The following is a 25464-nucleotide window of genomic DNA, read 5'->3' as shown; positions in this document are numbered from 1 at the left end:
GCAAAATGTGTTTCAATATTCCTGTATTCACTTCTCAGCCAATCACAGGTTTCAATGCTTGCCGTACTGCAGAGATACGCATCTTCATATATTCTGCTTTAATTAATGACCACCAAATGTTTCAATTAGGTCACCAATCATTAGCACACCTTTCTACATCGATTGATTCATCCGAAAAGACAATCAATCCAGAAATATCTGTTTTATCAACTTTAAACGTGCGTTGGTACACCTGTATCTGAAACGGCCAGATGACTACATCGTTTTTTTCATTTTTTATAGAAACTAAGTACCACCAAATTTTGTAATCAGGCCACCAATGACCACCAAACGATTACGCATCGATTGAGCATTTAAAAAACTGAATCCGGCAAAAAAAACAATTTTCGGCTAACTTCACGGTCAAATTTTGATCACGTAATTATAAAAGAACGCGTGACCACCAAATGTTCTAATTAGACCACCAATCGACCACCAATCGATTGGGTATAATGAAACGTTAAAAAGGCATAATTGCCCGGCCAACTTCACACAGGTTTCTTCAACTCCGTGTAAGTGGGGCCAAGTGGTGCCATAGAGTGAGGACGTAATTCCCCACTCCAACACTGTCAGACGAAGACAGGATGGTGACCCAAACCATGCTATCTTTGTCTAATATTTTACGACCTATCGGCTGCTATCGGCCAATTGCGCGGCTAAGTATTATACGTCTATGTTCACGGCAGAGAACTTTGTTTATATTCACCCCGATATCATGAATTGTACGTATGTAGTGTTTGTAAATAAAACGTAACACTATCTGTAATAAGAAACAATAAATGTATGTATATGTTATGTGATAGGTCATTTTGAAAAATCTATAACAAATGGTTGGAATAAGAAAGTATAAGTGTCAAAAAGTATTAATAGAAAATTTTACGTGACAAAGGGCTATTTCAAACTGTTTGAGAATAGAAAACTACAGGCAGCTATTAAATCAGCAAATATGAAAACAGAAGTGTCTTGGAAACGTCGATTTCTCCGGAAAAAGTTAAAGTACACGTTGATTTGTGTGTTCGTGGTCGCTATCATTTTTGTTGTTCATCAATTATTTTACTTCAAGCAACTTAATCAAGCGATCGTAGGGAAATTAATTAGTGGTTCGGTACGAACATCTAATTATATTGTTACTACAAACGTAACTTCGAAGGTGAATAAACAATTGCATTTTAAACTTCTTCGAGATAAGGATGGTCGAAATGTATCTTTGCGTGGTACACGCGATAAAGATCTTTTAAAATACCTGCCGAATTCACGTGGAAAATTTATTTGTTTTGCTTCAAAAATCGAGATAGATTTTTTTAAAATAAACGATGATTACTGTGATTGTCCGATTGACGGTAGTGATGAACCTGGTACCAATGCATGTAACAATGGTGTTTTTTATTGTGAAACTTCAGCCTCTCAAGTAACAGGTATTTCATTACTTACATTTTATTGTATATTTATTCTCTCCAAATAGTACTGATAATATCAATTAAATTTTAGCAAAAATACCATCTTACAAAGTTAATGATGGATTTTGTGACTGTTGCAACGGATCTGACGAGTGGCCAGAATTTAAATTATCACATTTAAATAATGGTAAATGTTACTACTTTAAAATGAATATGTATTTTTTTAGCACTAATTTTCTGTTGATCGCAAATAATTTATTTTTCAGACTCTGGGAACATACGTTATAAGTCTAAGTGTCAAAACAGATGCTAGTACATCATTGACACATAAGTATGTGAAATATGTATTTATTTTATGTGGATATTCCAGTTTTCTATTGATTATGATAATAATACATTGATGTATATATAATTTTACACTGTATGAACATAGTTCCAAATAATTCCTTTTCAGTTTCTTTTATTTAAAAATGTAATGAAATAAATATTAATTAAGTTATAGATATTTTGTTTGAAGACTGTAAACAAATATTAAGAAATTAACATATCCATACATTTTTTGTTTATTTGTGTAGAATATTAAACTTTTTTTATAAGATTATTTTTGTTATATAAAGTGAATTTAATATTAACAAAAATTTGAAAGTAGAAACAACACATTGACTGCCAGCTATGAGATACCTCGTAGTTGAAACATTGCAAACATGCTGGATTATTTAAATATCTCTATAAAATTTTGACATAAGATTAATATCACAGTATAATTTAAAACAAGACAAACAATCTCTATTAATCAAACGTATATATTTTCAAAGATTTATGACTTAAAAAACGAAATAAAATATGTCTGGCTATGTACGGCCTTTTTCACTGTGGCAGTGAACGTGTTAAACATGATGCAATATTACCTTCTTTGGTATAGGATAATACAGAATAAGAATTATTAACAATTATGATAGGATTATCCACCAATGGTTCATACTACTGTGGATGTGTTAATATTGGTAAGTTGCTAATACAGTTCTTTTTTTTTTTAATTTTTATGCTCCTTTTGCTACAAATGACCACACTTTAATGGTCATCTGCTCAGTTATAATAGCTACCCATTAGTCGATGATATAGATTTCCTTTTTCTGTACAGATGGTTACTATAGTCAGATTTCTCTTCCAATTAATTTTTTTTTGCCAATTTAAGTAACTATTACAGAGATAGAAAATATGGTAGTACATATGACAAAACAAATTTTGATCTTCTTAATGCAGGTTCTGCTCTCTCCATAATACACATTCACAGTTTGTGTTCTTCTATAGCAATAACAGAGCAGCAGCAAAAGAGTTAATTATTATATGTACATCAGATTGGGTATTAAGCAAATCAAATAATACAATATTATTGATTATAAGACCCAATAGCATTAAGAACCTTAAAATGTAACTCTAAGCTTCTTTTTTGATCTGCAAAGTGTAAAATTCGTTGTACAGGAACTCCCAAACTTAGTAAAATATTACAAAAGTGATTTTCTTCTTCTCCAATCCATGGACGGTAGGAGTCATAAACTTGATATGGTGTAACTTGTATGTGAACTTCTATTTCTGTAACAGTATAAGGACTCTTAAACATACATTAGTTAACTTTAAAAAGTTTTGTTTGAAAGTTGCAAAATATATTACTTAATTTTGCAAAAGATTCTAATACATGTTTGTTTGTGATCCATGTATCTTTTGAACCTCCGTGACCACCATCCAACCACCACATGCTCTCAATAAGTTTTATAAAGTTAGTGACTTCAATATCAGAATCTGGTTTATTGTTGTAGTAATAAAATTCTTGAAGGAATTGGTTTAATACAACACAACCTTTGCTGAAGCCCATTAATGATAGTTTTATGTTGCTGCTACTAAAATCAATAGAACCCTAGCAATTCAAACACACTTGAATCAAGTAAGTATCATTGTTCAAAATTTGATAGAAATATGATTTAAAGTATACCTTATCTTCATTACATGTTTTAATGTTTTCCAAACAGGATTTTACTAATGCTTGTAAATGTTTTAAACCATTATAAGTTGGACAAAATGATGGCACGCCATAGTCATTTGATGGTACAAAATTATCAAAACAACTAAAGCTGGCATTCTTTGTCACATGTATTCTGAACCAAGAGTGAATATTAATATTGCACACAATATTGTATATTAAAGATTGATTATAGGGTTTACCTTGATGGTCGAATGATAAGTAGATGTTTATTTGGAAAATTTGTTGAAAGTATATGAGCAGTATTTTCTAGACTCCATTCTGTGTATTTTTTACTATCTGCATGTTGTTCCATGTTTTTATGGAGGTCCTTTCATGAAATTAACAATACTGTACATTATAATTGTATTATACAGGGTGTACATGTTTTTAGTTCCCAGCATTCCTTTCTTAAGTGGTAAATATGTGAAAAAAGTAGAAGGGGACAAAGTTCCCTTTGTGCTTTTCTATTTTTCTCACAAGTTTACCACTTACGAGAAAAAAAGTAGAAAATAAAAGCGTGAACAATCTGTATATTTCACAGCTACTGTTATAGTTTATAATGCAGAGTAAAAGTAAAGCTTTATTTTAATAACAGAAAAGAACAATTACTATCACATCTAAATGTACCTGTACATCACCTCCAAAATATATGAAAATGTCTTGATTCAGTGGTGATATTGATATTGGAGATGAATAAATTATATCATTAAAGCGACCTGTGATACCAGGCAGTTTCTTCCAAATCCAATTTTTTGGAGGCATTTCAAAAAATTATATTTATAAGTCTAAAAGTAGAAATTATGTAAATACAAATGAGTATGATTATATATATGTTTCATAATTCAAATATTCTGCATTAATATCAATTATTATGAAATTAACCCTGATAACCAGTTGTGTGCAAGTTTCGGGCAAGTTGCCAGCAATAAACTACAAGTGCTGTCTACAAAACCGTAGCCACCTGTTTCCGCATTTGACTACGGTTTTGTAGTCAACACTTGATGTCGAGTTGTGGTTACAAGTTGCACGCAACTCTTGTAACATAGTTGACATTGACGTAGATCATGGACATAGGAATAAAGTGTTGGAGCGTGAGCAGAAGTACGGCAAAGCAGCTTCCGGGGAGCAGGGAACACGGTCACGTGATACTCTGAGCCAATTGGCGATTAGTTATGATCGCGCAAGCGCATGGCTTTAATCTTGTTTTGATCGAGTAAAAGTGTGCGTATAAAACCCCACAATTAGAAAAATTGGAAACCTGAATGATGAATACTGTCATCATAAAGACCTCCTAAAAACAGTACAAACATTGAATGAACATCTTATTTATGTATAGGAAAAGGACAGTGAAGCAATGGAAAAATTATAATATTTTCTAAACTTTGTAATTTTATACATTTATATGCTATTTCCGCGACATTAAATATTTGCAAAGAACGTAAATCGCGATCTTGTGAAAGGAAAATTCCTAATTTCGAAGATTTACATGGACTTGTATAAAAATCTTTTAAAGCTAAAAATTTACTGCCACTTATTTTATATTCGTTTTCTGATAGAATAATGGTTTTTAAAATAATAATGCTACCATCAATAAGACAGCAGCAATTGTTAGGTTCCTGAATGTGTAAAGTAAAGTCATTGAAAGCTAGTTTTAAATTGTTTTGTAATATTAATATTTTCTACTAACGGATCGTTAAAATGTTCCTTTTTAACTAATTAGTTTGATATTCCATATATAATTACACTTAAAATATATATTTTTTAACCCAATCGTTTCAGATAAAAGTACCATGATATTTCATTGGAAAATAAAAAATACATCAAGTAATATTTAAAAAAAAAAATACAGAATTTCGTTTAAAAATATGAAGTTGACCTGGAAATCACGGAAACGCTTCCACTTCTGAAACAGATTGGTGCACCATGTTGTACACCACTCTAAACAATTTAATTTTACCCTACGAAATTAGATTCTATCTTCTACCCGCTACCGTTTCAAGTTTATATCTGGATCCCGTTATGTAGGACACCTTGTATATTGTGTGTGCATGTGCATGTAATATCCATGTGTAGTTTCAATTATTATAATAAATTATAAAATGAATAAAAAGTGAAAACTGTATCTTTTTTATTTGGACATTTTAAGAATGTGTATCTATTAATGTTAAACTATGATGCTTGTCTACAAATTCCGCAAATAATTTATTCTTTTAAATTAATATAAAATGTGTATTTTTTATATCAAATGTGAAATAAAAATAAAAATGTGAAACTACATAAATCTTCGTAATCTAGACAGGGTGTAATACTAATGGTGCAAATGTATACGAGATTATTCCTCGTATAAAAATAAATCGAAAACATAAAATAGGTTTTGTTATTCAAGACTTTGTTTTCGAGAAAATGGAATTTGAAAAGTCACAAATCCGTGTTGGCGACGCGTCTGTTCATTTCTTACAGTTTCTACTTATTGTATGCACTAGCGATAGTTGAATGTACATGTACATATTCTAGATAAATTTTTGATGACGATTTTTTCAACGTCCAAATTTTCAATGAGAAAAATTATTCTAAAATTTCAACTTATATTTGTAAGAAGAATCAGCTCTTATTATGTACTCGTACCATCATAATGCCGCATTTTTATACGGCACATTACATGCTAATATCTATCCGTACATACGTGACAATTAAATGACTTCGTAGAGAATTCAAATTTAAATTGCTGATATGACAATGATACCAATTGCGAAAGTAGAAGAAAGAAATATTGCAAAGAGCGTAAACATGGCCTCGCGGTATAGTCACGGTGTTCAGCGAGTTTTAGCAAAATTAGAAGCGTCCATAAATTCGGGAAATTATTATGAGGCTCATCAAATGTATAGAACTTTATATTTTAGGTGAGCCTACTACATAATTAGTCAACATCGTCACAGAATTATTTTAGTGCAATCGCCGATATGATTGCTTAACCTCTTCTTCCAGATATCTTGGACAGAAAAAGTATTCGGAACTTTTGGACTTACTATATAATGGTTCTACAATTTTATTACAGCATGAACAAGTACGTAATACATTTCGTTATTCTTATTTTCATTAGTTTTAAAAGTATCTTTCTACAAGAAACATTCTTTACTTAATGTTATTTTATTTTTATTCAAGTGTTATTTACAAATTTTTTTCTCGAAAAATCCATATTTAAATTTTCTTCTCTGTATCCTTAGATGTGGTACATTTTGTGTTCGCTAACTATTTTTTTTGTTTGCTAACTAAATATGTCTAGAATATTCTGAAGTTTATTAAACGACAACAATCCACTTCACGTTTGTGTATATATATATTTCTTTTTTACTTATATAGTGTTCTACTGTATAATAAATTTTCTTTGACACTTACATTCTATGGTAATGCATCGTGTAAAATAAAGTATCTAATACATTAGATATTTCTTAACTATTACAGTATGCCAGTGGAGCAGATTTAGGAATTTTATTTGTAAATGTATTAACACAATCAGGGACAGAACCTTCTCAAAATTATTTTGAAAAAATTAGAAGCTTGTTTAGTTTAATGAACCCTTCCTCACCTGAAAGAGATACATTTGTGCAATCTGCCCTTCGATGGAGTATAAAGAATACAGAATATAAGACAGGTCATCCTGATTTACATCAAAAGGTAGCACAAGTGTTTTGGAGAGGTAATTAATGAGGAAAAGGAATGTTGATAATATTTTATTATTAGAAATTAATTAAGATTTTGTTTTAGAAAAAAACTATATAATGGCAAGACAACATTTCATACATAGCAGAGATGGTTCTGGATGTGCTGCAATGCTTGTAGAACTTCATGAACAACGTGGCTATACAAATGAAATAGATCTTTTTATTGCTCAGGCAGTTTTACAGTAAGCATATATTTCGTTATTTTTTTACTTAAGTAAGAAGTTTAATTGCCTAAAAATTGGTTCAACATATGTCTACAATCATTGTTTCAGATATCTATGCTTAAAAAATAAAGCAACTGCACAGGAAGTTTTTAATTCTTATATTTCACGACATCCAAAAATAAACAGTGATCCACCGTATCTTCTTCCTTTACTGAATTTTTTATTCTTTTTATTAAAAACAATCGATGGGTGAGTGTAAAATATTACTTATTCATTTCATAAGTGGAAATTATTCATTTGTATCCTCTGTGCATTTATAATTAATATTTTTCAGTGGTAAACTCGCTGTGTTCACAGTACTCTGTGAACAGTATCAAATATCTCTAAACAGAGACCCATGTTATCGACAGTACTTAGATAAAATAGGACAATTGTTTTTCGATATCCCATCTCCGCGTCCACGCATTCAAGGAGTATTCGGTTCTCTTTTACAATCTTTTTTTAATGATCTTGAGGATGAAGATTCAGATGATGAACACAGAAATACAGCTTCAACTTCACACACAGCACAAGAACTTGACTGATTAAGAGTTAGACGTCACTGTGCAATGTGATGAAAGTAAATAATGAACTTATATATGTATATATATGCATACATGTATATACGTGTATATACATATATACATATCATACATTTATATTAATGTCTCACATATTTTCGAAAAATGCATTCTTTTATTCTTGTAAAATTTACAAAAGAATATTGCATTTGAAAGAATTTTTTAAATAACTTGTATAGGTAAAAATTATTTAAACTAAAAGTATGTGAGATGCATTACAAGAGGAATTTTTCAAAGTTATAAGTTGCAAATTCTAGACAGTTTAACAAACTAAATATTCATGGAGAGAATTTAAAAAAATAATATTTTTTCAACATCTCTTTCCATCTCCGAAGTCTATTTTGATATTGTATCTGAAAAACTTATTTAATATCATTATCTAATAGTTCAAACCTTTTAATTGAATTAGCGGGTCAACTTAAACTTTGAAAAAAATCCTTAGAATAGTTGCAATTCGTATATTACACATATATTTAAAAACAAACGTGTATTTCAATGTAATTGCTGAAACGGAGATTTATTTTATATATACTTAATCGTGTGAAAAATAAAATTTACATATATACTTAAAGTTTCAAGAAGGGAATGCTTAATGATATGTACTTGTTGCTAAATCACTAAATAAGTAAAGTGAATTGTACACAAATAAATATCATAGCAACAAGTAAAAAATTTATTTATTATACACAATATTAATATAAACTCGAAGATTTAAAGTTTCAGTAAGACGTAGATTATATATTTAGTTACAAAAATGAAATGGATGGTCATGGTCCTATATAAAGCACTTTTTAGTACTAAGAAGTATAATATACTATTACTGTGTATTGGATGGAAAGACTACAAAAAAAGGATATTACAAAAATGTAAACTTGCAATAAGTGTATACATATACTAATGTATATTCTGTATGCATGTATATGTATTCTTATAAAAGTATGTAAATTTACGCAGAAAACATTGTACAAATAGGCAATGTTCAGATTGTTATCAAAATATGTACAACTTAATTTTCATTACCAAAAATGGATATGTGGTTTCCCTTCAGAAGGAAATGAATTAAATTTAAAATTCAAGTTCTTTGTATTTTGTATTAGGAGGACGAATGAGCAACTCAGTTCAACATATATTATTTCCATATTAAGAATTTATTAAGTTGATATTGCCTGATAGATAGTATTTACAGTTGCATTGTTGTCTCAAAAGACTTTAAAGTATTTAAATACTTTCTACAGTCAGACCCCTGTATAGATGCACTATGACCTCTAAATAGGTTTGTGAATTATCCCCTTGCTTGTTGAGAACGTTCCAAGCAACTGACACCTTATCACTACTTCAGTTTCTGTTTTTATCACATATGACAGCGTGGGTCGTGACCGGTCGACCTGAGGACTAGAAGTCTTTCAAATAGACCCCTGTATAGGTTTACGGACAGTCCAGAGGTGCGAACCTTTACAGGGGTCCCACTGTATATAAAATGTAATATTCTATTCGATAATTAAAGAAAATCAATGTGTTATTCAAAGGTATATGTTACATATAATTACTCGAAAAATTTTGTTTCAAAATTTACTTCCATACGGTAATTATACAATAATAGCGTTGAAAAAAAATTTGTGTCTTCAAAGGCATGTAGTACTCCAAGAAAAGTAAAAAGTTTTTTGCGTAAAATGTGATTTTTCGTTTCCAAAATGTATACGAAAATCATCAAATATAAAATTTATATCAAACAATACAAAATAAGTAAGGTGTGTTTAAAAATGTACATCAGCAAATAATTGAAGATGTGAAATAAAAATAAAAATAAACAAAACAGTGATGTATATTTCGTATAAATAATTACATTTGTTTTACCTCGACAAAGTACTCCCTAAACGAAAAATCACATTTTATGCAGTGAAGTTATAATTTGTCGACCTACGTTGATAAATATTTTTTACTCCTACCAGCGAATTCTATACACTCCTAAAATTTTGGATGAAACGTTTTTACTAAAAAGATTGAAAATAAACAGTATAAAGATTCAGAATTCAACTTGACGTTAAACCCAAGTGAACAGATACTTATTTTAAATATTTGGTATTTAGTGTTTTCTTAATTAAAATCTAATTGTTTAATATCAAGATGCATGATATCATTCTTTATAAATTCAATATAAACTTCTGTGCAATGCTGAAGTTATAATATTAGTATCAATTAATTCTTGCATCCCCTAATCTTTATTACAGTCATAATGAAACGTTAACTGCAAAATAGAAGTATAAAGTTATATATAAACATGTACGAAAATGAAATATTTAATAATACAATATATTGATTATATTGTACGAATAAAACAAGTCGATTTAAGTAATTTTTCATTTAAGAAAGGTATGCGATGTATTCTGATAGACACATTTATGTTGACGATTAATGCAAAAACATTTCTGTTGAAAAAAATACGAGTAATGAAATTATAAATAATTACAGATTCTTCTTACATGTGTAGCAACATAGGAATGAAATAGTAAAGTTAAAAAATTTAAGTTTGTATAAACAAAGATGTATTAAAAAACTGTTTACATTTTTGTTAATAGTAATTTGTACAAATAAACTACATATACGGTAAAAACTTGACAAGTTTATATAAAATACACTTACATACAATTACAACCATTAGTGTAGGTACATGTTATTAAAAAAATGAAAACGAAAAGAATATGAAATCTAACATGACATGTAAACAATACAATATTGTAATCCACATAATCTAATACTTTTAAATTGTAATTATATATTTGGCTGTATTCAGTTTCTTGATGTACTCATAAGAAATGTTTTTATGTAATTTATATCTGTAAAATATTATGTATGTATATAAATACATATTTCACATCAGATTTAAAACTCTATCTATAATCCTTATGAAGTACTTGATAATTGAATCAACATGACACCACTGGTAGTTCAGTTTACAAAACTGTTTGAAAATAAATGCATTAGAAAAATATATATACATATATATGTATAAGCATGTGATATTGTATCATCAATATGTATCGTGACCAGGCATGGAAAATTTACAGGAAAAAGTTTCCACTTCTTCCTTTAAAGCTACAACTTTCTTTTTTATACATTCATCGGTACTCAATACTTTCTTAAATTCAACAAATTTTGGTCCAGAAATTTTAGTTATTTCCTTAGCCAGTAACAACCCTAAAACACATTACAAAATTATTGTTGTATATTCTACTTGTTACTTTTGTTATACTATCATTTTTACATTAATATTAATATACCTTGATGTATGAAATCAACAACTTTATCAAAATCTTCTTCAACCAAACCACGGGTAGTTAACGCCGGTGTGCCAAGTCTAATACCGCTAGAATTGAAGGCACTTTTATCGCCAGGTAGAGTGTTTTTGTTACAGGCAATAGATATATCCTCCAAAATCTTTTCTGCTTTGTTTCCTGTAAGACCTACAGGCCGTAAATTCACTAATAACATGTGTACATCAGTACCATCTGTGCTAATCTTGTAGCCATGTTTTTGAAGTCCTGCACATAGTCTCTTCGCATTGGCTACTATTTGTTTTTGATACTGAAGAAACTCTGGAGATTTAACTTGTTTCATTGTTGTAGCAATTCCTGCAATCGCATTGTTATGTGGCCCACCCTGTAGACCAGGAAATACTGCTTGATTGATTTTATTTTCTATATCATACATAACTTCTTGTCCATTTTTCCCAATATTTTTAACTCCTTTACGGAAGAAAATAACACCAGCTCGAGGACCTCTGAAAATTAAGAAATGTTATACCAATAACATCTCTCCACCATTTTCACATTGAAATTACCTCAGTGTCTTATGCGTAGTGGTTGATACAACATCACTGTACTCAAATGGACTGGGAATTACTCCAGTTGCAACCAATCCTGATATATGGGCCATATCGCTAAAGAGATAAGCATTATTTTCATCTGCTATTTCTCTAAACCGTTTGTAATCTAAACATCTGCTGTAGCAAGATACACCTGCTATTATAATTTTTGGCTTGAATAGTCTTGCATTTTCAGCTAATTTATCATAATCGATTAGACCTGTTTGAGGATCCACCTTATATGGCATTGATTCAAAAAATATTGATGTTGCAGAAACTTTCTTAGCTTCATTAAAAAAACCTGAAAAATCCAGATGGTGATTTGTAAGGATTATATCAATCTCTGATGGTTTATAAAAATTTTAACAAATTCATGTGAAATATTAATGTTACCATGAGTAAGGTGACCTCCATCAGGAAGATCTAATCCCATTATACGCCCATGAGGTTCAATTAAACCTGTATACACAGCAAAATTAGCTGGACTTCCTGAGTACGGTTGTACATTACAACCCCATTCCTTTGGATTTAAATTAAATGCATCTAAAGCACGTTGTTGTGCTAATAATTCAATTTCATCAATATATTCATTTCCTCCATAATACCTAAATACAGATAAAGTCTTAGCAAATGTATTAACCACTAATACCAAAATAATAACAATGTACTATAACAATATACCTTTGACCAGGGAGACCTTCACTGTATTTATTATGAAGACAAGAACTTAAGCATTGAAGTACACTAAGGGATGTAAAGTTTTCACTAGCAATTAATTCAAGGCCAACTTTTTGTCTCCTTTTTTCTTTTTTCATCAGTTCAAAAAGTTCAGGATCTGTCTCCCAAATGTTTTTATGGATTACACTAGTCATATTCTATATAAAAGATAATATTTTTTAAATACATATATGTATGTAAACATTCACTTCATAAAAAAACGTAATAAACAAATGTAGTCAAACATTAGATTATTTATTTAGACAATATATTACTAGTTTCTTGGAGGGGATTACATACAGACCTCTATTTATTATTTTCGTAAAGTTCAAAGGGTTTTAACTGATAACCCCTTACATACTGGAATGCCACAATTAAATTCCATTTATGAGAGAGCATACACAATACATGCAAAACATGTGCGTAGGAGCGTTATATCAAATCTGATCTTGTTATTTATTTATATAACATTTTTATCTAATAACTATTGAAATTTAATTTAAAAGCATGATGTAAATTTTAAGAAAATTGCTATAGTATAATACCATTTATTTAATGTATTTGTTATATTTAAAATAATATTTCCTTCTTATCATGTTTAAAATAATAGTTTTTCTAAAAATACATATAATATTAAGTCCACTCACGAGTTTCGGTGAGCAACAGGTGGTCGAAAAATAAACGCTACGATTCGAAATTCGAAAGACATCTGATGGGTGTCCTTGAACAACATGATCTTTTATACGCCGCATTCCAGCGATTAACAGATCTTCAACCAATTGACAACCGCGCTGATTTAAATTCAACCAATTCCGGAGCATTGCTGTGTGTTTCCTAATATGTGTATATACAGACATTAAGTACGTCATATGATTTTATATCATCATATTTTCTAAAAATTTAGTCCAGATCACATGTTTAAGGTTCAATCGTACCATTTAACCTAGAAACTTTCCCAGGGAAAATATTTTAACTGACGGCACTGTAAAATATGGTACCCAATGCGCATGACTTTTATATTTAATTGCTGTTTTACAATATTCAAGCACAATTCAAGAGTTTCTAGCATTTAAAAGTATTAAATAATTCTTTATAAATGTAACCAGAAGCGTTGTTACTATACTAAGTAGAAACAGCAGTATTGAATTTAATTTAAAGTAAATATAAGTTTTGAACGAGTTTTTTTACTTGCACTATTGCACTAATAATATATAAGAAAAACAAAACTGTCAAAATTTTAAGAAATTGAACACTGAGCCTGAGCCAATATACTTATAACAACATAAACATTTATTATTAACTACTGCTATTAATAATAACTCTTATTGGTATCGTATATTTTTAAACAAATCAGTTGATAGTCTGCTTTCTATTGCAAACGTAAACCGATACTGTTATTGTATTAAGTTTGAATATTTCCATTACGTTTTACAATAAATGTTTACGAGTATCGTATTTTGTGAGTAATGTAACTTACTATTTAATATAATTGTTTGCACAAATAACAAACAGCACGAATAGATTTTACGCTTTTACTGTAATAGCACTGCATCAAAAGTAGTTCACGATCGATGTACTTTCTTCAGTTACGTACAATTCTGTATGCTCGTATCTCATTTCACACCGACCAAACCAGTATAGGTTTATCAAGACTTTTTGAACTTTTTTCTTATCGTATTACAAAAACGAAATTTCAAATACTCCTAACACACAGTATTTTTCCATTTATGATCCATTAATGAAAAATTATTACGAAATATTTCGAAGAATGAATATCGTAATAAATATTGAACTATCGTAATATAAAATATTTTTGTGAATGATTAAATATCATTTGCAAACATTGTTTAAACAGAATTACGTTACATTCGTTATTTAATACGGTTTACCTTGTAAAATTTGATCTTACACATTGTATTTATAGTGAAGTAAAAACTATACTTTTTGCAAAGAAAGTATTACTTAAACAAAATTTGAAATACTTATATGTACTTAGAATGTCTTCAATGCTATACTATTATTTTTAATAATATTGCGCTTTCCATTTTAATTGATCAGAAAACATATTAAAATGTTTATATACATATATTAAACACTGATACTGATGTATGTTAAGCAAAAATGTATTTCTACTTGATATAATAAGAGTGTTGAGCAATCAAAATAATAAAAGAAACAATACATATAGTGGTTAAACTAGAGAATGTATTGCTTTATTTTGCATACAATTCCTATGGAATATTATTCGATTGTTTTCTCCCTATTGTTTTCGAATCAGATTTATTATGTTAAATATAGTTACTTATATAACTATTAGTGTGAACTTACCAAAGAGATAAGTTAACTAATGAATGAGTAATGTATATAAACAAGAAAACCAATATAATGGCTTGTTTGTAAATAAGCTATTAAAATAACCAAACTTGTGAAAAGTAGTATACAAGTACTTATGAAAAATTGGTACCTAATTTTATATCAAGATAATTTTAAGCAACTTAAAGTATCAGAATGTCTTTATATTTATTAAATGCATGACTTTTATACTTAAAAATGATATTAATACTGTAATACATTATTTGTTACGTTCAATACGTTTTTAAGATTTAGTACTAGTTATGGTAATCATGAATGGTTTATACAGTTTTTGATACAGATATACTGTTTAGTAATACGTATAATACTTACTATATAAATGATAACACTGCAAAGTACGGTCAAAACAAAATATGACGAAACAGCTTGTCAACATATTATGTGCATATATTGTTTACATCGGAGTAATAAAATTTTTGAAAAAAATAAGGCATTTAATATAGTACAATCACTGTTAATAGTTTGATAGTAAATGTTCTACGCAAGATATATTATTTTTTAAATAATTTCAAAATATTAATTATGTAAATTGTTAAGTCATAAATTATATTTCTAGCTCTAAATAGAGATTACATATTAATTTTCGTGAAAACATTTAACTCTTTACAAATACATACTATCATGTTTATTATAATTGCTTACACCACCTCACAGCATTTTATCATTATTGCGGAAATTGTAAATATTTTGTACGTAAAATTATAATCTTAAGAACGTTTTTTTTTTAACTGAATTTACTCTTCTATCTTCAATAAGTCACTAAGAAACTGAAAGTCGGTTCATCTGCAACTATGAAATCGCTATAAAAACAAAAACATTACGAAATGTATTTAATGAGGTCTGAGTCAATAAAGAAATTAGAGAGAAGTAAATATAGATAAGCTAAGTAAAGGTTTGTGATCAGTTTGACAAAAGGTTTTTAATTAATTTATTTAAAAAATTATCTATTAACATGGCCGGAAGTTTTTTTCAAAAGATTACTACTTCCATGAATACTTCTCAAAAGGGTCACTTCAAACAGTAAGTAGTTGTAATAGCGTGGAAGTCTGTATTTATATAGTTATATTGTTGTTTATCTAAATAAAAGTGATTTACATAATAGATAAAATGCATTAAATAATGTATACCTGATACTTGATAAATAATCTAAATAAAAGAAAATTAATATTCCTATATAATTAATGTGACTGATTAAATGCATAGAAAATATCCTTTCCATATTGTAATAAATATTTTGAAGTTTTTCATTGTCTTTATCTATTATATGCTTCATGAGCAACAAAAGGCAAATTTTTTACTGCAGGCACTATACTTGACATTGTTTAAATTATATATTTAATATTGATATGAGTTATTGTTTTAATTAGTTTACAGCAATTTAATATCCTAACATATTAATAGCTAAGTCAACTGAATTAAGTTTCTTGACTTCACATAGATTAAGTTTTGTTTTCAACTTTAATGATCATGAATTTGCACAAAATAAATAACAAATATTTTCGGTGGTGATAGGAAAATATTAAATGTTGTGTGCAACAACATATTTACAATATTCGTATTATTTAAAGTGGATTTTCATGCAATATTTATATACAAAATGTTTACTTAGAACTGAGGTTGTATGTGACATATAATCTTATTCAAAAGTTGCTAATATAAATGTAGGCAGTTTCTATAATGCTGTAGTATGATTAATTAATGAAGTTTAAAAAAATATGAATATCATAATATTCTGTCTGATTCAATAACAAAGTAATATTACAATGTTTATGTTAATAAAAATTACGACATGGAAAACCGAATTGCTCATGTCAGTAAATATTTTTTACAATCAAGCATTTTTTTTATGGACACCTGCATTGTATTTTGTTTTTCTTTCGCGTAGGAAGTAACTATTGAAAACTTATAGATAAAATTTATATTCGCAATTGAGCAGCTGTAAAAAAATCGTGTTACAAATAATTACAGACATTATTATATTAGAAGTGTCGTTTCTCTGTAAGTAATTCATGAAGTATGTTGATATTTTCATGTTTTATTGTAGAACAATAACTTAAACAATGTTCTTTCTATAAATTGTTTATAATTACGTGCAAAACATACACAATTACTATTAATATCAATATAAGTATTCGTACTAGCTTCAATTATAAAATCATTGCCATTACTGATATTCGTAAGGAACGTAGCAACGACAATGAATTATATAATGTATATAACATATATGTGTATATTAACAACAAAATACAGTTTGCGTTTTAGAATGTCAAAATCAACATGGATGGGTATTTTCATTTCTTTCAATTAAAAGCTGTCACGTTCACGAGTAAATTAACAAAAAAACAAACTTCTGTCCATTGTAATGTTGCTTAGATTCTACACCTTACTAAGAATGCAGTCGTACATTCACAATGTTTTCGAAATCGTTAAAAATTGTCAATATTTTGTGTTTAAATAACACCACTACTTTGAATGTCTTGAAACCTTTAAGTTTCCACTTTATTCATTTTCCTTCACACGATTCTGACACGGAAGAATTGCTTTTTTAGTTTAGAATTACATTTTAGACAAAAGTAATCCCAATAATATCGAACAAGGTGTTAATATTAATTTTGAAGACAGAAGTAAGTAGTATTAAGTTGAGTGTTTACAACGGGATAACGTTTGAAACACATGTCATTAAAAACATGGTACTGAATAGTCAAGCTACCTGTCCAAGCACGTTTGAATTTTTATAAAATATTGCAATACCTTCCAACTGCAATGTCCAACTTCTGTCATCGTCACTGTATGTCGCATTGATTTCTTATTGTACTGTTGTATTACAGTTGTACCTGCCAATTTCGAAGTGTGATCAAGAAGCATAACACAGTGAAGTATGATCATTCTTTTTTACTGCAGGCACTATACTTGACATTGTTTAAATTATATATTTAATATTGATATGAGTTATTGTTTTAATTAGTTTACAGCAATTTAATATCCTAACATATTAATAGCTAAGTCAACTGAATTAAGTTTCTTGACTTCACATAGATTAAGTTTTGTTTTCAACTTTAACACTTTAATTTCTTTTAATAATTGTAACAACCTAGTATCTCAGAATAAAAAAACAGACTTTATTTGTTAAATAAATTGATTAAATTGCTCTGTCTTCATCCAATATTTAATAACTCTCTTAGGTATTTCGAAGCTACGAAGTTTAAGCGCGTCTTGTCAAAAGACTTAAATCACAGTTAAGGCAGGAAAAACACTGATCAAGATATGATTCATAAATAATAGTAGTTCTCGTATAATATTGTGGAAAGTATTCACACGAAAAAAAAATAGTGAATCAAAAACAAAAAAACTAAAATATTACATCACTACAAAAAAAAGTGTTGAACAAAAATGATCATGAAATGAGTTTTCTTTTTAAATAATCGTTTAACTCTTCGTATGTTTAATATAATTACTTGTATTCAATATGTGATGACTTGAACATTTGTTATGGTCGACGACACGTGTTCTGTTGGTTTCTTAAATTAAAATTCTGCCTCATTAATGCGTTAGTCTACTGTTATATATTTGCAAAGATTACTAGAATCTCGGTGAAGTATATTAGGAAAAGACGCATAGAACACACACAGAAAAAGAATATATTCAAACGCAAAACACATCAGGGTGTTTGGAAGGCAACTTAGAAATTTTACTTAGAAATGCCTAGTTGGTATTTTCATCGACATCTTTGATATAACAATACTAAAGAATAATTCGATGGCGTTTCGTTTGAATCAATTTTTGACAATTATATTTCAATGTATGAACACGTGACATTGTAAACGAAACGTTCATATTTATTTTTTTATAAAAATGCCTTAGAGTGCAAAATATAAGCTTTTAGGATAAGTGTCAACCTGCGTTTCAAACATCCTGAATATAGTATAAAACAGGAGTGTGTAGACAATTTTTTTTCAGGTAATGAGCTTTAAGTATTACACACGTAGTACAGTACACAATGTCTCTTTGGGTCTTATTAGATCAATACAAAGATTTTACGTGGCAGGATCAAATAATGAGAATTTCAAAAAAAAATTGAGCATCTCTATAAAATTAATATTATGCTACATTCATAAATACCTCCGTGTTTCCTGACATGAGCATTCTTCATTCTGCGGTTGGAATCCATATTCTCTTTCATAACGAAATACGTGTTTTAAATAAATTCCTGTTCTTGACTTAATCGAATGCATTAAAAACACTGCCATCAAAAATACTTTTAAACGAGTGCCATCAGGCGACAAATATATTTACAAATACAAAAATTGATTTCACGGATAGAAGCGTCTAATCCATTGTTGGTGCATAGTGGAATCGATGTTGTACCATCGATCCAGCCACTACGTAAAATCCCTGTCGATTCGAAAGGGAGAACTTCCATGATTCATAAAGTATCATTGCATGGTCATAACACTCTCTTAATCCATCGTATACAAAGCGTAGATTTACCTTTCGTTAACATGATCATAATATTAAAACCGCGCTTTATCTGGCTGAAGAACCGAATACACAAACGCATTTCCAACCATTCTGTGTCAGACGTCGCTTTCTTATTATAGAATCGTATAAATTATATGAGTGGCTGCCTAATTTTATTCCTCTTCGCATGATGAAAATTTAATTGTAAATTTTAATAGCCTTTTCGAGGTAGTTGATACGAGAACGCTTTGGCGCTTTGTTGACGTGTTCCAAACCAAGCCAAGGCCTGTGTGGCGATGTGCCTGCGTTTAAAAGTGGATAAACTACAAAATTTATTCCTCATCAGCATCACTTTAATGTTTATACGACAACATTATTGGTAATTCTATGTGATTCTATTTAGCTCATCTATCTGCTATAAAAAATTGCTTTTCTTTTAATACACTTACTCTGACTTGGATGGGTGCGGAAGTCTGCGAGATTCACAATGCATTCGGGCGAATCCATAATAAAGTGTGGTTTTCCCATTGTCACCACCGCGAACTTAAACTTCAAAGTTTTTTTATGAATTCTCATAAGATATCAAAGAAGATTAGATCAAGATGCCTACCTTTTCAAATTCTTTTTCTTGTACTCCCAATTTCTTCAGTAATCTCTCTTTCATTTTTGGAAAAGGTTCACCCTGTAGATATGTAAACGACAAACACATTATTAACCGATATAGTAGTAAAGAAAATGTTTATTCAAGAAAAAGAGAGAAGAAAGCAATAAATTCATTACATGGGTATATCTGCATTGAATTGTGCTCACCTGTTTAATTTTAAAGAAAAAGGGAATACCAAACGTCGAGAAAACGTCCTTGTGAAAGTGTGCAACAGGAATTAACATTTCATCTTCTGCTAGATTTAACTCATCATTTGGAATTTCTTCTATCCTGTATAACTTTGTGCCGGATGTATTTAAGTTGTCTAAGGGCACATCTTCTCTTGGACCAGGCGAAAGTTTATTACAATTGATTTCTAATATCCTTAACTTTCCAGATCCATTTTCTGACAATTCCACTTGCTTTTTAGCTTCTTCAAGTAAAGTAGCCACAGTTCCATTTTTATTGGGATAAAGAATAATTTCCTTCTCTTCCTTAAGTGACGGACCAACCCATATACATTTAAACTGTTTCTTATTTTCGAGCTCATTTACTCTAATACTGAGCTGTTGATAATACAATTTCTTTGTTTTTGGTTTACAATAAGAAACCAAATCTTTCAGCGATCCGTCGTATGTACATTTTAATGGGTGTCCAGGTGAATCTTTGTAACTGAAAATATGTTATTGTGCATGTGTTATTATATATACACACGTATCAGTAAGAGAGGGGTAAATCTGATTACACTACTATCATATATCTGTAAAATAAACTGCAGTAACGTCGTATTAACATACGTAAATTATACAACAAGTTTGTGTTCCTTTGCTCTTATGACTTGTATCATTTTAAAACTTGCATAGAATTAGTACAATATGCATATAAAAAATAAACTATAACATCAGAATAATGAAAGCCACGAGGTATAACAATAAGGTTTAGAAAATAATTAATTTAAAAAATTTATTTTGAAAATTAAACAAACATGAGGCTATTGCCTTCAAATTAGTACTCTTGAGACTGTATACTACAGACTGTCTTTTGGCTACTTTCGATCGATATCGGCAATAAACGGAATAAATCATGAAAATCTGAAAACGGTATTATCTGCACGCTACGATTACACCTTGAATGTCTTTCGATAAGAGACAGGGATAATTATTTATTTATTCTCAATAATTCTTATTTCTTGATTGATAAATATAATAAAATTAATTAAAAAAATATAATTTTGTTAAATGAAATTAATGATGCTTAATTACAAAAATTATATAGAACATATTGTGGATATTGATATACGGGGTGGGCCAGAAGTAATAGGACAGTGACTTTCATGAAATACGTCAGACACGACTGCTCTATTACATGTGTGCCATTCTGTATTATGTCACATATACGGTAAGTGGCATAAGTAATACGGCAGTTTACATTTTTTACACTCTTATCGAAAGAAATTCCGTTATAATTGTATTGCGTTCATTGCAAATATTGATCGAACATGACCTAAAGACGATCGACTCCCTAATCGAGATTCTCAACTATCTCGTATATTCGGGTATCTCATGGATAGCCAGGTAATCTGTTAGTTTTTGTTTACGTCGGTTATCTATTGATTGTAACTTTTATGGTATCTATGCCCGCGTTACATTACAAGGTGCAACAGTAAAGTTTCGACAATAGTTTTGTTTTCATCAATGTGGACGCAACTGTTTAAATTGTTGTCACTATGGGGGAAACAATATTATACCTCGTAACTTTATTGTCACACCTCGTAATGTAACACGGGTATTACAACAGATACCAAAAATGTTACAATCAATAGATCTGAAGCTGGAATGCGTGCATGTAGTTCTAAGGAGTGTATTTTGAAGGCGATCGCCTCACATCTGCATAATTTACAAAATACAATTTTTAAATGATTTATTCTCCAAACTTTGTTGTTATACCTCATTTGTACTGGTTATTCAGCAAAGATGTAAAAAAATAAGAAGAAAAAGAACAATCAAAGAATACAAATAACAAAAATTAGTTGCTTTTACGTTTTGAAAAATATCGGTTTCAGCATGAATATTAATTATAATATGTTCATTCTGAACGAAGGAAGTTACTGCAGCACTCCCATTAATTATAACTAAAGTACAATTGTACGACAAATTACATTAGTACAAGGACTCTAGACACGATCTAAATCGAATATAAAATGTCAATGAGTTATCGTTGTCGCTGCTAAATCAAATTCACCCGCGACTGTATTGTAAGTAGTAAAAGTACGTAACGAATTCGTTAAAAAAAATATTTAGTGAATATATACTGCATAACATTCTATACAAATAAAACACTACTGTAATGAAAAAGTAATCAGAAATTCTTACTTTTGACATTTAAAAAACTGCAGTAGATATGGGTCTGTGCCAACTCTTTGTGCCACAGCTCTCGCCATTTGATCATATGTCATTCTCAATGAGAGTTCCATTGTAAAGCCTGGATCATTAGGAATCGTTTTGTCGCAAAACGTTACTTCAACTCTATGAAACAGATCCCTGAAATACAAGATTTATTCAATAATTTACAATGGATCAAATTTATGTAAATTATGTATTTCTTACAAAGTTACATAAATAACTTACTTAAAGTATTCTCTACATGTTGGAAGTTCATACATATGATTGTCTCCTTCTTTTTGAAAAACAATAATATCTCCGTCCATTAATTCTTCAAGGACTTTTTCTAACGGATCTGTTAAATTGTCTATTTTTTCAACCAAATTTGGTTTTATTTCTTCATAAAGGGCTAATTCTGTACCCGGCGGGAATCCGGCTCTTTTGTTTAAAATTGGTATAAGTTCCTCTGCATAAAACACGGCATAGATATTAGAAATTTATATGAACAATTAAGACATTCCGAACTAAAATGATATTTCTAAGGAGTCTATAATTAATATTAACAAAAATAACGATTATAAAGAAATATTTAACGAAATTCTTCAAATTTTGTAAATTGTTTTAAATGAAACTTACGGACTTTAGTTGTGACAGGCATATAATGATGACCACAATAATGTATCTTTTTGTTTTTAGGATCGTACAGTTTAAAGAATAACAAAACATCAGTGTCTTTATCAAAAGGTGGCAATGCTGTTAAATCTGAATCTGGAGGAACAAGTTCAACAAATACATTCCAAACATTTGGGTTTTCCGAGTACTGGTAAATGGATTTCTGTGTATCAGGTTCTAATTCGAGCGGCATTGGTCTACAGGTGTGATTTGAACGTACATTCAGTGGCCATAAACGAATTTGCTCTATTGGATATTTCTGTAGAAAAATCCCACCACATTAGATGCTTGAATTACATAGTATTAATTGAAATAGTATTTATTAATTGTGTTTTTAATCACCTACCGTACTCTTAGATGATCACGAAATTATAATGTATAACCAGGTAATGGCACATATTAATAAGTCACATCAATATATCAACATTAATTAATTGCAAATATGTCGACATATTGGCAACAGCATAGCATTTCAATATAGTATCATGTGAGTAATAGCATGAAAAATTGTTCAACAATTACACTTACCAAGCTATCACTCAGCAATTCAAGAAACTCGTGCAAGGTACACTGCTTACGCACGCGAAATACACGATACAAAGCATGCTCTGGATCATACAAGTCATTTCCTTGGTGACCGTCAAAGTTATCCTCGAGAAGGACGTTGACGGTTATATACAAGTATGCTTCTGTTCTTTCCTTTCTTCTTATTTGTTCCAGCCTCTTCTCCTCTTGCAATCTCTCCACCAGCTAGACCAACAAAATTAAAATTATCCATATATGTACTAAATTCGTCTCATTCGTAATTTTTCCTCATCTGTCTTCTAAAATTTCAACTTTTAGAAAAGCAGTGTACTAACATCATGCTTTTGAGATTCGAGGACAGATAGTAATCGAAACACCAAAAGAATGAATTTTGTTTCTCGGTTATGTAATTTTAATTTTGTTCATCTGCCGCAATACAGACTACTAAGTCAAACAGTTACACAATGAAAATTATTCAACTGTAAATAATGGTTTCGTGGATGCTGAAGTTAATAAAAGTAAATTTAGCAAAACATATATAATTTAGTATTAATAAATCATTAAATTATTTTAAATACACAAATCATATTTTCATATCTTAAAGGGTTTCAAACACTATTAACTCTTTAGATCTTTAAACATTTTGAATTTTAAATGTGTATTATATAATGCCAAATTTCTACTAAATTATAACACACAGTTGTTTTATCATGTATCAATTTTAAACAAATACTATAAATCACTTATATAAATTTAAAAGACTTTCTTTAAAACACGTGACCATTATTTATGCTGAATAATAATAAAAATGTAATGTATGATCACAGCAGTGTGGAGATGCTTTACAATTTTCAAATGTTAAACAAATATACTTTAAACAAAAATATGGCTGCGAATTTTCAGTAATTAAAAATGGTTACTAAGTAACTAATGTGAAATCTATTTTGAAAAATTTTCTAGCACTCAACAGTTTATTTCATACTTTTTCATTACTTTTATGTCTAAAATATTAGTATATTATGTATAGGTACTTTATAGCTATTATGAAATAGTATTCACTCTGTCGATGATGTATTGAGTTTTTCTATTTATTAATATGTAACAACAAATAAATAGGTGGCATCTGTTGATGATCATATTGACTATTAACATTGACAAAATTTAATGAATTAACGACTCGATCAATTGATTCAGACCTTAGTGTAAGGTTCAGTATCCTACTTTTTTTATTTACGTTAATTCGAAGTGTTAATTCACGAAAATCACGGATCTGATCATATAAACCACAATTCATTTCACTTATTAAATGATTTTCATTAAATAACAAACACACCGTAGAAGACATGTTAAGGAAGAAGCTGACATTGTTAATAAATCCTACTTATTGTTCATTTCTCTCTTTTATCCCTTAACTGTATCTGTTTCATGAGTTAAGACCCAATGCTCCAAATTAGACTTCTAATAATTATCTCACTATATTAACTAATAAGTCTTTCATGCCCTTATTCTGCTTATAGTTATTCACACATTTCCAACCTATTCTGCGATATGTCCTGTGCATTCTTCACTCAAAGCTTTAAAATACTACAATACAATTATTCATTTCAGATATAATATTGTACAATATTTATTACAATAAACATTTTTAAACGATACTAAGGCTCATCATGATTACGCCTATTAATCAAATTCTATATCAGCCCAATTGTAATTCTTTATAGGACCTGAAGTGCAACGCGTACAATAATTATGGCTGTATACTCTTCAGTCAATTAATGTGTTTAAATATACATATACATATACATATATATATATAATATATATGTGTATATATATATATATAATATATATGTGTATATATATATATAATA

At 29.3% G+C, this 25464-nt stretch overlaps 5 protein-coding genes across 8 annotated transcripts in view; 2 read left to right on the top strand and 3 right to left on the bottom strand.

The window, feature by feature from the left end:
- The first annotated feature begins 901 nt into the window (after window positions 1–901).
- LOC107191971 lies at window positions 902–1749 on the top strand. The gene is made up of 3 exons (XM_015581127.1): window positions 902–1454; window positions 1528–1623; window positions 1703–1749. The coding sequence occupies exons 1-3, from the start codon at window positions 986–988 to the stop codon at window positions 1747–1749; spliced, it is 612 nt and encodes a 203-aa protein (XP_015436613.1). The 5' UTR covers window positions 902–985.
- Window positions 1750–2826: 1077 nt separating this feature from the next.
- Window positions 2827–4218, bottom strand: LOC107191879 (UPF0565 protein C2orf69 homolog). The gene is made up of 5 exons (XM_015581021.1): window positions 4084–4218; window positions 3657–3784; window positions 3427–3589; window positions 3108–3351; window positions 2827–3029 (listed from the first exon to the last, which is right to left on the bottom strand). The coding sequence occupies exons 1-5, from the start codon at window positions 4216–4218 to the stop codon at window positions 2827–2829; spliced, it is 873 nt and encodes a 290-aa protein (XP_015436507.1).
- Window positions 4219–6243: 2025 nt separating this feature from the next.
- Window positions 6244–7926, top strand: LOC107191942 (Golgi to ER traffic protein 4 homolog). Its single transcript, XM_015581094.1, has 6 exons — window positions 6244–6356; window positions 6442–6520; window positions 6919–7153; window positions 7222–7360; window positions 7451–7591; window positions 7677–7926. The coding sequence occupies exons 1-6, from the start codon at window positions 6244–6246 to the stop codon at window positions 7924–7926; spliced, it is 957 nt and encodes a 318-aa protein (XP_015436580.1).
- Window positions 7927–10904: 2978 nt separating this feature from the next.
- LOC107191940 (serine hydroxymethyltransferase, cytosolic) lies at window positions 10905–15240 on the bottom strand. Its single transcript, XM_015581092.1, has 7 exons — window positions 15227–15240; window positions 13189–13375; window positions 12506–12699; window positions 12218–12429; window positions 11801–12125; window positions 11241–11740; window positions 10905–11157 (listed from the first exon to the last, which is right to left on the bottom strand). The coding sequence occupies exons 2-7, from the start codon at window positions 13360–13362 to the stop codon at window positions 10991–10993; spliced, it is 1572 nt and encodes a 523-aa protein (XP_015436578.1). The 5' UTR covers window positions 13363–13375; window positions 15227–15240; the 3' UTR covers window positions 10905–10990.
- A 3927-nt stretch (window positions 15241–19167) lies between these two features.
- Window positions 19168–25464, bottom strand: part of LOC107191995 (ubiquitin carboxyl-terminal hydrolase 7) — a 17064-nt gene continuing 10767 nt past the window's right edge. The window contains exons 11-19 of one of the 4 annotated variants that reach the window (XM_015581163.1): window positions 23597–23818; window positions 23033–23327; window positions 22643–22862; window positions 22388–22555; window positions 20183–20687; window positions 19983–20054; window positions 19822–19921; window positions 19403–19695; window positions 19168–19306 (exon numbers count right to left, since the gene is read on the bottom strand). In XM_015581163.1, coding sequence (XP_015436649.1) covers window positions 19571–19695; window positions 19822–19921; window positions 19983–20054; window positions 20183–20687; window positions 22388–22555; window positions 22643–22862; window positions 23033–23327; window positions 23597–23818 — 1707 coding nt within the window. In that variant the 3' untranslated portion in view covers window positions 19168–19306; window positions 19403–19570. Of the gene's footprint in view, window positions 19696–19821; window positions 19922–19982; window positions 20055–20182; window positions 20688–22387; window positions 22556–22642; window positions 22863–23032; window positions 23328–23596; window positions 23819–25464 lie in introns of all 4 variants that reach the window. The other 3 variants (XM_015581166.1, XM_015581165.1, XM_015581164.1) reach the window with 3 other exon arrangements.

This window comes from Dufourea novaeangliae, unplaced genomic scaffold (assembly GCF_001272555.1).
Source record: "Dufourea novaeangliae isolate 0120121106 unplaced genomic scaffold, ASM127255v1 scaffold248, whole genome shotgun sequence".
Classification (NCBI taxonomy): Eukaryota; Metazoa; Arthropoda; class Insecta; order Hymenoptera; family Halictidae; genus Dufourea; species Dufourea novaeangliae.
This window is presented reverse-complemented; position numbering and strand designations above follow the sequence as displayed.